Genomic DNA, 13,219 nt, shown 5'->3' on the forward strand with positions numbered 1-13,219 from the left:
GCAACTTATTACTGATTTACAAGGTTGTAACCATTCGTGTAACAAGCTGAAGTGAAGCATGGCAGTGTAGTTGAGGCACCCAGCAGGTCTGGGCATGGCAGGAGAGCAGGCAGAGCTGCACAGGCTGCACCTCATGTCCAATGCTGCTCTGTTTTCCTTCCCTCATAACGGGTCACTTTGCTTCGTGTCACCGAGGAGAATTTGGCTGGAGAGGGAACTTCCGTCTGAGGGTAATGCACGAATAAGCAAAAACAAAGGGTCGTTTGTCTAAAAAGAAATTATTAAGGCTACCAGCTGTGTGGGGATACCAGTCCAAGCCTTCAGCAGTCAGTAGCAGCTTCTCACCAGTGGTACCCCAGTGTCTTGTAGGTCGAGGCATCCCCAGGCTGAGGATGCTCTGTAGCCTCCTCACTTTAGGTGCTGTACAGCAAAGTCAGAACTGGTCACTGTCTTCAAAGTGCTCTCTGTCACCTTTGTTCATTTAACTTCCTAATGGAAATACTTAGGGCCTGATTTTTAGAGGTGTTTAGCACTCCAGTGTTCACTGACATTTATAGATTTAAACGTTTTAGATTAGTAAATTAAATCGTTGTCTGTTGGGATTTTCAGAGTGCCTGAGTGAGCTCAGCACCTCATGACTGTGGTTCTTTGAGATCTAAAGGATCTGGAGTCCTACCTATCCTTCAAGGACTTGAAAACATTCCTGTAGGGACTCTTGAAAATGACTGCTCTCTACTACATCCACACACAGTACAGTGGATATACTACAGAGTATAGGTCATTCTGTGCAGGTCAGCGTCACGTCAGGCTGGTTTCTGTTAGCTAAGCATGGATTATTTAAATTCCATGAGTGTGACCTTCACAGACTTTCTGCGTTTTCCGAAACAAGACAGATCTTTAATAAATTTGGTCCTTCAGGGATGCTTTGGACTCGGCCAGAGCCATATGGCAGGATGATCACAGAACAGAGGTTCAAGCTCTGGAGTCCCACTGACCACTTTTTCCTGACATTTTTAAGGCAGTTGTTTTGTAGTGGCTGTTGATCTTTTTTTCTGGAAGTACTCTGGCAATAATGAAAGTACTGAGAAAATCCTTAACATTTCTGAGGTGGTGTCACAGAGAGATTTGTGTTTCAAGTGCTTCCTCTGTGATGATTTTGATCTCTAGTGCGTTTAGGGCATTGAATTTTTTTTTTAGCAGAAATGCTATCTTTATTTTCTGCTCTTTTCTTACAGGCACACCCAGCTTCCTGTTAAACATTTTGGGTAGGATGGTACCATAGGTACTGGTCATTTTATTTTTGTGCCTCACTCTGGGACTGTACTGAGATATAGGGGAAGGATATTTAAATGTCCTGAGTGAAATCCAGATCCTGTGAATCCTGAGGTGTTTAGATATGGATATCAGTTGGGACAGCCTTTAGCCAAAAATATGCATTTTTATTTAGATTCTGTTTTCCATCAGATGTCTGGGTTATGTTGTTAAATTCACAGAATAATGTTGAGGGGGTTTGAGTCTATTGAAACTACTGTAGCAAATATGGATCCTGGGACTTGAATTGCCACTTAGTTTGAGATCAGTAACTTCCAAGAGTTTGCTTAATTAATGGAGATGACCTGATTGCTGTTGGGCTGGATGGTGTGGAAGAAGTTTATACACAGACTCCATAGATTACAAGCAGGACAGGCAAGAAAAGTTGCAGGGTGTATCTGTTGGCATTATTTCAGTAAGGAGTAAACCCTTTTCTTGATGCATAATTAAATAAAGCTTTATGGCCAAGAACATCTTAGCAGTTACATGTCCCAAATTTCCAGGAAAAAAAACCTTTTTATTGCTGTTAATTTATAAAACAACCCCACACCCCCAGTATTTTTTTCCCCAGCACAGTTTTTTGGGTTTGGGCTCCTTGTGCCTTATCCACCAAAGTTTGTATTTACCAGTCAATGAGTTGCTGTGCTCACATGTGCAAAAGCTGATTTTCCAGGATGCAGAGTATAAAATAGGCTGTGTACTGAGTGGTAGGTTCCAGTCTATGATACGTGGCTGCACAATCCTTGGGAGCCAAGTAAAATATTTCTTTTCTATATATAGTCACCTGAAATCCAGCAGCAGAGACGCTTCTGAATCTTGCACTCAAAACTTAGTTTTTAAGAAGCAGTTTTTCCTCAATTCTTTTTTTAATTTCCACGTGGTTTTGCAGAAGTGCCAAATGCTTTCACGGTGATTTCAAACGAAATTTAAAGAGATTAGACAGGAAAAAATGAAGCAGAATATCTTTTTTTTAATGAGGAAAAAAAATCACCTTATTTGTGTTTGAAGCAAAGACTGTAACTTTCACGATTTCTTTGCACATCTTTCCTGTTCTGTAAAATTAAGGCAAAGTCTAATTTACACAGCCACTGTGGTTAGATCTCTTAATTAAAAGGGACAGACTTTTGATCTGGCATAAATGTATTGTATCTTACTTGGGCCACTGAGGTGAATAACAGACCTGACTTTTGCAAAAGGCAGTGACTAGTCTTTGACCTGACGTACCAGTCGCAGGGACCTCCTGTGCCTCTGAAGTCTCAGATCAAATTATCAGCATTTCACGTGTTTTGTCATCAATTTAGGAGCTGTAATTTTTGGCATATTCATTTTTAGATAATACCAGTCGAGAAAAGAGGGGGAAAAAAGTAAAATCCAGTGCTGGATCTGAGCAAACAGAAAGGTCAGCGGTTCAGTTCTGCCTTATGTATTGTATGTGCTGAAATGTCCTTTTAATAAAATAAACCACAAAATGAAAGGGTAGCTGAAAGCTGTAACATTTGACCGTGCAACATAGGTCAAAAGTTACCTTTTTTTCTCAAAAATGGTTTTGCAAATCTTTTTCAGAGCTGATAGATACACACCTTAGCTGGATACAAAACATTATATGAAAAAGAATGACTGTGATCTTTGATCCAAGCAATCAAAAAGAAAGGTAATTGGTATTTTTCTGCCTTTTCTCCAGCTGTGTGTTTCTCTTAACCTTTATTTATTTATTTTTTTTTCAATTAAAAAGTCATGCCCCTTTTTATTTGGCTTAAAGGGTTTAAAATCTTATTTAATTTATTTTTTTTCGTTCTTTTTCTTCCCCACTTGTGAACCACAGAGCTGTCCTGAAGTAGCTGGGGCCTGGTGGGCAGGGAAGGAGAGATGGGGCTGTGCATGCTGGGCTAGAGCATCCTGTCCTTCCCAGGCAGCAGCTGCACCCACAGAAGAACTGTGGTTTCCCTGGTCACGTTTTGGGGGCACACTACAAATCCAGGGTTCAGCTTTCCTCCCCAGCCCCTGTTATTCCATTAGTTCCTCCCCACGTGCCTTGTGTTTGCTTTGCATGTCAAAACACTTCTTGGATGGGTCAGTGGAGCAGACATGGACTATTGCAGGAATATTGCAGGATCCCTGCCCATTGCAGGGAGGAGCCCAGTGGGGCTGAGCTTTGCCCCCTCTGATGAGCCCCTTACTCTTGATCCCCAAAGTAAAGAGGTTACAGACACCCTACTGCACGTTCCTTCTGGTGCTTTTTTTCATTTTACATGAGAAACAAGCAGCTGTAATTGTTGCAATACAATAAATGAGACAACTAAAGTGCCTTATAAAAATGATTAACATGTTATCAGGTGAGAGTGCTAACAAGAAAATTCAAGTTTTTACTTGTTTATATATTCAAAATATATTCCAAGTGCATCACTGCCATGGGTGTAGTACTGTGACAACATCAGCTTCATTGGTGTTATTCCAGACAGATCCATGGGACAACACTGGTGGAGCTGTCACTTGGATGTGTGGCTGTGTGCACACAGGCAGAGGGGGGTGTGCACATATACAATCAACTGCATGTATAGAATCAATTACATGTATAGAATCAGTTCCATGTACAGAATCAATTCCAGGGAGCCTGACTCCCTGCCAGCTGAACTGGGGGCTGTTTTCTGTCTCTGGACTACCCGGTGGAGCTCGGTATTTAATACAACCCACTGTCATCCTGCGAGTGAACACGCTCCAGATTTCTATCTGAGAGGATGTGAATTAGAGGCTTAAATGTCTTTGAGGCCTGGAGCCTGAGAGACTGACTCTGCCCCATCAAAGCTGAGCAATTAGGGAATCACAGACATTCTCCCATGATTCCAGCAGCCTCTGCAGTGTCTGATGGGGTCTCCAAGCACCAGGGCCATTGTTGTGCTCCTACAACAGTAGTGTAACAGAGGATATGCTGAAGGGATTCAGGGCCAACCTTGGTCTGCATGGCTGATGTCAACTGTAATTTCAATATCCTTTTTTATGATTTAATCTTTCGTTATCTTAACATATGTCCTTGTGACCCCATTTAATCATTAAACATATCTATAGCTCCAGAGCAGCCACACTCTAGGCACCTTAAACAACAATATTTTATTTATTAATCACATCATCTCCATTTCCTCTCAGCTAGAAATGAGCAAATAATGAGAACTGATACTTGAGCTACATTTTAACCATGGTACTAAAAAAAGATAGATGGGAGTTCAGAAGAGCAAGTTCAGCACATGATCTCGGCTTCCTCTGAGGTTTAGATAGGTCTCAGTTTGCTGATTTTGTTCTGTTGAAACCCAAATCTATTGGATTATGCCTGGATCTGGATCCATGTGCTCCCAAATCACAAAGATGTGTGATTTCACTAGGCTTGGTCTGGAGGTGACTCCAAGCTGGGAGAGAGATACTTGCCTTGGGATACATTCCTGTTACATTTATATATTCATTAGATTTAGGGACTCTGGTTGTAGATCAGGACTTTTAGTGCAGGGACAAGCAATGACATCTTTCACTCAGAGCTCCCAGACTACTGTTGTCCAGCTTAAACTGCACCTGACACTCCCCTCTCCACTTGGGTTTAGGTGAAATTCAGGGTGACGACAGGACCTTCAGGCCAGGTGATCACAGGGAGCTCTTGTCATTCAGGTGTCTCCAACAGAAATCCACCTTGCCACCTGTACGAGCTCGCAGGGAGCAATCTCAGTCCTGCAGCCACTCCGTGGGGTTCTTGTTTCATACTGTTCCCTGCAGCCTTTTAGCTCTGTTCAGAGTGCAGTCCCCCTATAACCTCAGCCCACAGAACCCACTGCTGACCTTCTGTTCAGCACACAGGAGGGAAAGTGAAGTTTGCAGGCTGAGTCAGCATTTGCCCACACCGTCCAGTCAGGGAAACAGAACCAAATCTGGACCCCTCAAAAGCCTGTAGGTTTAGTAAACTCAATTATCTGTTCATGTTTCTCTTGTATTTAACCCTTCCTAGATATGATTGTTGGCTCTGATATTTCCATTATTGTATTAAATAAAAGGAAATTCATATATGGTATTTTTGGTACACTGGCTGCTCAAACAAACGTGTCGATAAATAAATCAGCCTCCAGCCTCAGCCCACTTGTTTTTAGAAAGGAAATGACCCTGTAAGAGTGGGTGCCCATTTCTTTTACCTCACTGCTATTTTTAGCTGAGGCTGTGAAAAATTTCCATTGAAGACCTGCTCCTCTCATTTCCTGGGTAGAGCAAACAGGAAGCTCTGACTGAGCTGGAGGAGGTTTTGGCCTCAAAGTGGACCAACCTCACCTCCCTCTGGTTGCTCACTTGCACTGCAGAGCAGCACCACACCAGATCCCCACAGATGGGCTTGATTTGCAAGAATTCACCCCAGGGGCTGGTAGAAGCCAGCAGGTGATGGTGGCAGGTAGAATGTTGGGCAGCAGGAGGACAGGAGTTCTGTCAGCAAGGTTTTTTTGTCCATGTCATCTCCAAAAGGCACCAATCTGGTTGAAATCAGGCACTTCCCAGCTGGAATTAGAAAGAACTAAACTGTTGGCTGTTGATGGTGGGATTTGTGAGCATGGAGAGATGGGAACTTTCTGCATTTAAGTTCTGGAGAGCACTTAAATTCTAGAGAGAGAATTGTTGTTCCAGGAGGTACCAAAGTGTGCTTTAGGCAAGTAAGAGAGAAAGTTAATGGGGAGATTGATTGTTGTATATAACACATACTACTGGTCTGACTTTTTAAACAGAGAACAAAGTTTTTCAGTGTCTTCTCTTGAGTTTTATTAACAAGCCTGTCCCAGCCTCTGACAGTATCCTGGTGGTGCATGGAAGTTGCTTATGCTACAGTCTACAGACAAAACTATAATAAAAATGTAGAGCAAAGAGAGTTTAGAGTGAGATTATCGATTAAAAAAGAAAAAGAAAAGCAAACAAGAACCACCCAAACACAAACTACACTCTCTCACCTGAATTGCAGTCTCTGTGTTTTCTTCACTGTTCACTGTATTTCCTCCAAACTTGGCCTTTTTTCTCTTCAAAATAATCTTATTTCAGCCTAGTGAATGTGTTAAAATGCTTAGAGACTTTGAGATTTTTCTTTTTTCCCTCGGGTAAGGGCAATGTCTGTGCCGGAGGGCAAGTGTTGTGTGTGGGGGATGTGGCAGGTACTGGCTTCCTGGTGCAGCCTCTCAGGTGTGTTTTATGGTACTTGAAGCTGAACACAGTGTAAACCCCCTCTCTCTACTCCTTTCCCCTTGCCTTCCAAAAATATGTAGTCTGGGTAAATAGGACTAAAAGTTTTAGGCTTTAATAAAATTATGTTATGAATGGAGGGGATGTTTTCAGCTTGACAGCAAACTGCCCAAGGATTGCTTTTACTTTCCACTTGTCGTGGGTTTGAAAGTGCTCTAACATTTCCTCCTCTCTCTTTTATTTCACAGTTAACGAAATTATCAGGAAGGAATTTTCTGGACTCCCTGCCAGAAGTCAGACATAGAAGAAGAGATTTGTGAGACAACTTTTACCGAATCCTTCCATAACTGACCTCTTAGGTCCTTCCAGTGCCCCTGCAACCTCCAGCTTCCTTTACAGTTCATCTCAATGCAAGGAACAATGTATTGGCATCAAGTGACAGCCTTGACTAAGCAACTTGCCACCTCTCTCTGTAAACACCGAGAAGGACACCCTTCCTTTCCTCCAAAGATTGTATTGTTCTCATGTAACAGAGCATCTGTCTGAGGAAACACTTCAAGCCTGCTGCAAAATATCTATGTATTGATCTATCTTAGTGCTGAGGGAGAAGTGATCTGTCACTCCTGAACCACACAAAGCAAGGGAGGTCGTGCATTAGAGCTTATTTGGGTGGGGTGGGAAATGGGGGAAGAAAGAGTAATATATTCCATTAAAGAATAACATGATTTGCAGGTCACTAGCAAGGACTTGCCCTCCAGGTCTCAAAGCCCTTCTGAGAAATTCTATTATTGTAGGAAACTGAGGCAACCCAAGCTTACTCAGCCTTTATCCAACCTGGGATCAAAAGCCATTTTTTTCTGACTCTGAGCACTGTGATTGGTATTTCAAACAGTAAATGTCAGCTGAATCCAGGAGTTTTCTTCATTTTTCATGTCAAACTGGATAGGAATTTGAAGGAGAGGGATTCTCACTGAGAACCAGTGAAGAAGAACAACTCAGCAGTTGCAACACCTGTCCCAAGGTAAAATAAAGGCAGATAAAATAGAGATTAATATCTAGGAGTCACAGTAAATCCAAAGATTTTATGACTGATACTTATCAATATTTAGGCAGTGTATGAACACAACTTAGATATTTTCTCTCTAACAAATTGTTGCTGTTTCTTTTCATGTAGAACCTGCTGTTGGCCTGTAACTTGTCTCATTGTCTCATTTAGCAGCTGGAACATTTAATCACCCCAAGCTGCAGAGGAAAATAATTGCATCCTACAGAAGCCATACATTCCATAAAAAATATACACTTACTTATATTCACCTTGTCTCTTTAGCTTTGCAAAGCTACCAGCAATCTCTGGAAAAGTTACATTTCCACGTGAGTTAGTATTTTGTTGTGTTTTGCTTCATGTGTTAGAATAGATTGTGCTGACACTGCTTATCACAATACCAGGTAACCGCTGCCACCTGCAGTTGTACATCTACAAGTCAGAACACTTTGGAGTGTCGGTGCCTCCACGGGGGGATAAAAGGACATCCTGAGTGGATAATCGATGTGCAGTAAAAAACAGCCATAATATTTAAGGAAATAGGTTTTATGAATGAGGAACACTGATACCTTTAGGAGTGTGGAGTCTGCTCTCTGTTCTAAAAAGTGCAGTGAAATTAATCCTGTTTTCGGTTGTTTCCCGGTAAACTTTGCTGAATACCAGCGTGTCCATGTGCTCACAGCAGGAATTACATTATGGGAATGCAGCAGAGCAGCCCCAAAGTTAGTTCCCGAATGGCTCAAGACAGATCTTGCACAATCCCTGCAGAGTTTGTGCTCAGTCCCACCAAAATCTCTTTGTGAGATTGAGTTTGTATTTTCTACCACTAAAAGCTGGTGCTTAAACTCTGCAAGGTCTTGGGGTTTAGAGTGGGAGGCAGATTTGGACTCTCCAGAACACCTGACCTGGGTCTCAACAGGTCTGGATCTGAAACAGAAATCTGACTTTCACAATTCAGAGCAGCTCTAAACTCTGGATTCAGCCCAGCCCGGCTCCAGAACCCAAGCAGAGCCCTGCACATCCCAACCTGGCGTTAATAACACACCCTGGGGACTTGGCTTCTGTTTCCACTTGGTGAGATTCAAATCTTTTGTCCCAGAATGAGTCCCCCGTGTCCCATTTCAGCAACACCAAAAACTCCCTGGCTGCCTCAGTTGTGGTGCTCATGTTGTGAGCTCCACACGTTGCAGCAGCACGACTGGTGAGATGGCCCAGCCTCAGCCTGTACCTGCAGAGGTGAAAATGGCCTCTTTTTTTACTGCTGACTTTTATAGAACCAAAACTGAGGCCCAGACCAGCTGAAAGGACTCCAGCACAGGGGAATTACTGTTAAACAGCGCTCACAGAGTACTTTGACTGGCTCACATGCCTCAAATAAGCTATTTTGGATTGTTTTAAGACTGTCAGTGTGCCAGAATCTGACAGACATAGTGGATTTTTAATGCAGTCTGATGGACATATTCTAAAGACCAAAAGTTCCCTGTCAGGAGTTCTTTGCTGCAGCTGAGTAAAAGAATAGACCAAATGTGTCTCCCAGTTTCACACTTGGAAGTATTAACATATCTTTCCCTGGTCCAACCTGTAAAGTATTTAAAATTTAAAAACAATTAAACAAGCAAATAAACCAAAAACCCACTCACAGAAAACCAGAAAATCCCAAAGAACTGACAGAACCTTTTCCTTTGCTGGATTTTAAATAGAATCTCAAGAACATAGAGGTCTTTTAAGATCTGTAGGTGTGCTGATGCTGTCTATAAGTATATTTGGTGATTGTAGCAACTGCTCATCAATTTAGGAGTATAATTTTTTGCATATTTATTTTTACAGTAATATCAGTCAAGAAAAGAAGGGAAAAAAGGAAAATCTAGTGCTGGATATGAGCAAACAGGAAAGTCAAGGGTTAAGTTCTGCCTTATGTATTGTAGATGCTGAAATGTCCTTTTAATACATCACAAAAGGAAAGAATAGCTGAAAGCTGCAGCATTTGGCCATGCAAAATAGGTTGTAGACTTGTAGCAAAGGCTTTTCAGTGGTCAGAGGGCCCCAGGCAGGCAAACCCCTGAGCCCTTGCAGTGCTCCATGAACTCCTGTTCAGGACACACCCAGGACACCTGGGCTCTGTAACCAAAATGTACATTTCCACTGTGCTTATATGTTCCTTCAGGCACTTTGTTTTTGAGGAGAGAGTGTTTGGAGTTTGTTGTTTGTTTTTTTTTTAAATGTGCTACAGGTGCTTTTGTTGCTCTTGCATTAGCTATATTCCTTCCTCATTTTTAATGCATAGATATTAATCTGTTTGTGTGTTTGTGCAGGTGCATATACATGTAGTTTATATAATATACCCACATAGACAGGGGCTATTTCCAAGGGCCTGAAGTGACAGGGCAAGGGGGAATGGCTTCAAACTGACGGAGTAGTTTTAGGTTGGATATTAGGAAGAAATGCTTCCCTGTGAGGGTGGTGAGGCCCTGGCACAGGTTGCCCAGAGAAGCTGTGGCTGCCCCATCCCTGCAAGTGTCCAAGGCCAGGTTGGACAGGGCTTGGAGCAACCTGGGCTAGTGGAAGGTGTCCCTGCCCATGGCAGGGGGTGGGACTGGATGAGCTGCAAGGTCCCTTCCAACCCAGACCATTCCTTGATTCTCTGATCTGTCTGGGTACATTGTATAAATATGATTTTCTATGAACACACACAACCCCATTACAACGCTGGGTCACGATCCTGTCCTGGCTCCAGCCCCGTGTGAGCAGCACATGGAGCCAGGACTGAGGGTTCATACCATGTACATACTATAGACTACATTTTAGTGGTTTTATTTACAGCTACATGAGGTCAGGCTGTGCTGCCCTATCTACTTGCAACCAGTAGTTAAATAATACAGCTTTAACCAACTTTGTATTTATTTCTGGAGAAAAGGAGCATCCTCAGACATAGTGTTATGCATTGTTGTCTCTTTTTAAAATGAAAACTGATACATTAAAATTATATAGCTTGGCTGAGGAACCTCAAAATATACAGTACTAAATTATTTCCTGTTCTTGCTGAGCAGTGTTTTTTCAGTATTAATATTTTTGTTACTTAATACAACTTGCTCTCTTTCTGTAGAAACATGAGCTTAACCTTGGAAGAGTTAATACCATTTTGTGAGTAATTTGTTCTCACTTTATCTGGAAGATAGCCATATTTGCACATGAGGAAATTCTGTCTTTCCTCAGTTATCTGAATGTTTCACCACAGTGCCTTCCTGCCATTGTACCAAAGGCCTACAAATATCTTGTCTACAGGGTGAACAACTCTAATGCATTTTCCATCAAAGTTACACCATGCAAAGTACATGGGGCTCGTTGGAACTCAAAAGTTCATCTCTTTTTGTGTGTGTGTGTGTGTTGTTTTTTTTTTACTTTCATTTTTCCATCCAAGCTTTGGCTGCGAATACAGGATGAGCTTCTATAAACTTCTGCATCAAATATACGTAGAATAAAAATCATCATTCATGATATGTAAACAGTCTGAGAGTGGACTGGGAGTGGACAGACATCAGGAAGATTTTTTTCTTTTTGTCAGTTATGAGTGTTGGAAGTCGAGTTTGCCAGGAGGGGAATTGCTTGTGAAGATACTTGCAATGAAATATGAAGTCCTGTTTTTGTTTTTCTCCATGAGAATGAGCAGAATGTGAGATCTGAGCAACAACAATGGAGTGAAAGTGTCTCATGTATGTGTTTTTATGGTAGAAAGAATGTAGAAGAGTCATGGTTTTTGCACTTGCTTTATTTGTATCCATGTAAATATGTATCACTTCCATGCTCCTTGTAGGAATACAGCATTTTCTGAATGTAGAATATTTCCCAAACCAGCACTATGTTATTCTCTATTGTATAAAAAGCTGCTGCTTGATAACATATCTAAACCAGTTCTCAGAGTAGCTAGCATGTTTTTAAAGTATATTTTGTAGTCCATATCTTTACAAAAAAGTGACTATGCTTTTTGTCTGACCAAATATGCAACACTTTTTGGATTAAGGTTAGTATTTATAAAGGATCGATTTTCATTTTCTCAATGCCTTAATTTTCTATGCAATTGTTGTTGAATTGTTACCGTCTTAAAAAAAAACATGTATTTGATAGATTTCCCAAAGACTTCAAAGAGAGCTTTAAATGCTTGAGAAATATGTTTCTAAATATTTCAATCTGACTTTTCCCCCTGCATTTCTTTCCAAATTGCTACTTAATAGGGAACAATTATCTGCCAGATGGGACTCCAGAAAATGACTGTCTTAATTTCAAATCTTAAACTGATTCAGATCCTCATAGTTTTTGCACCACTTAAAGTCATCTGACGCTCCAATTTATCTGCAATTCTGAGTGTTTGTTATTTATGTTCCACATTCCTGTGCAATAGGAAGAGATGCTGATATTGGGTCTAGATGGGCTGAATTGAAAATTTCTCATCGTTTACATTGCAGTGGTTTCTTACTTGTAAGAGTAAGGCAACACTCTGCTGTCACACATGGAAGGTTATAATTCTTTATTCATCTCAGTTCGGAATGAACAATCCACCTTTTTGTATGTTTGCCATAAGATTGACATCTGTACCTTTAATATCTGCTCCTTTGTAAGTGCAGTGGGTGGCAGCTGATAGCGATTTGTTAAACTGCCTGTCAGTGTCCAACCCACTCTGGGCTGTTTAAGGTTTGTTTAACCATTTTTATTGTTTCTGGGGTGCAAAAAATATGACTTAGCCCCTGACCCACATTGCAGTAAATTTCAAATGAAGGTGCTGATGCTGTGAAAGATGATATCAGCTGCAAAAAGAGTGGTTATCTGGGGAATGGTGGTTTGAGTTCCTTGTCAATAACTCCCATAAAATAGCAAAATGGAGTAGAAAGTTCTACAATGACTGTCACAAAAATGACTAGTGATTTATGTGTTTGTAATAGCCCAGAAATCCTCAGATATGCTGTTGGAATCCTCAGCTGTTCCAGGATTGAGCTGCCCTCAGTTTAGTGGTGCTGAGCAGCACCTGAAGCACAGGTGGTGTGAGACCAACGGGGAGTGGAGGGACAGCTCAGTATGAACAGTGATGGCCTGACTGGGACTCACAGATCTGTGTGTTTGAGTGTGTGTGTATAATTCTGAAGTGATTCCCCCCTGAAGTCCAACACCCCCTGGAGCCCTGCCCTGGATGTTCAGGTAAAGTCATATGTTAACAGACACAGGAGTGAGCACTTGTCACTCAAATCACCCTAACAGATGTCTTTTGAATCAAATTGCTAGTTCAAAATCCTAACTTCCACAACTGAAAAGGGGGTTCTGTCATTCACATTCCTACAACAACGTTGTTAACCTCCAATGTAATGATTTTTTTTTTCTATCTGTAAAATATTTTTATATATTGCTTGTAATATGGTAGATTAGCAATAAATGAAAGGGCATCATCTGCTGCAAGAGTGTTTGGTCTGTTCTTAAACACCTTTATTGCCTTTGCTAAACTAATATCAAGGGGCTGAGTCACCCACTTGATAGTCTTCATGTCCTTGTCATCCTCCTAAATACTCACAAGTGGGATGTGCATAAGGATGTCAGAGTACAGAATATTTCTTCTTTAATGAGTTCCTCAGTTCCCCTTTGCATCAAGATCCCACTCAGGTTCTGTAGATGAGATAGATCGAGTCATACAGG

General features: G+C 41.4%; 1 protein-coding gene and 1 long non-coding RNA gene across 20 annotated transcripts in view; one reads left to right on the forward strand and one right to left on the reverse strand.

Moving 5' to 3' along the window:
* Positions 1 to 12,985, forward strand: part of NFATC2 (nuclear factor of activated T cells 2) — a 90,467-nt gene extending 77,482 nt beyond the window's left edge. For 3 of the 4 annotated variants that reach the window (XM_064674195.1, XM_064674199.1, XM_064674197.1), the window contains exon 10: positions 6,750 to 12,985. In XM_064674195.1, coding sequence (XP_064530265.1) covers positions 6,750 to 6,805 — 56 coding nt within the window. In that variant the 3' untranslated portion in view covers positions 6,806 to 12,985. Of the gene's footprint in view, positions 1 to 2,874; positions 2,963 to 6,749 lie in introns of all 4 variants that reach the window. The other variant, XM_064674196.1, reaches the window with a different exon arrangement.
* The window catches only part of LOC135423696 (uncharacterized), a 125,460-nt gene continuing 118,306 nt past the window's right edge, over positions 6,066 to 13,219 (reverse strand). For 15 of the 16 annotated variants that reach the window (XR_010434889.1, XR_010434896.1, XR_010434890.1 and 12 more), the window contains one exon: positions 12,981 to 13,189. This is a non-coding gene — a long non-coding RNA (uncharacterized LOC135423696). Of the gene's footprint in view, positions 7,513 to 12,980; positions 13,190 to 13,219 lie in introns of those variants that run through there. The other variant, XR_010434895.1, reaches the window with a different exon arrangement.

This window comes from Pseudopipra pipra, chromosome 17 (assembly GCF_036250125.1).
Source record: "Pseudopipra pipra isolate bDixPip1 chromosome 17, bDixPip1.hap1, whole genome shotgun sequence".
Taxonomy (NCBI): domain Eukaryota; kingdom Metazoa; phylum Chordata; class Aves; order Passeriformes; family Pipridae; genus Pseudopipra; species Pseudopipra pipra.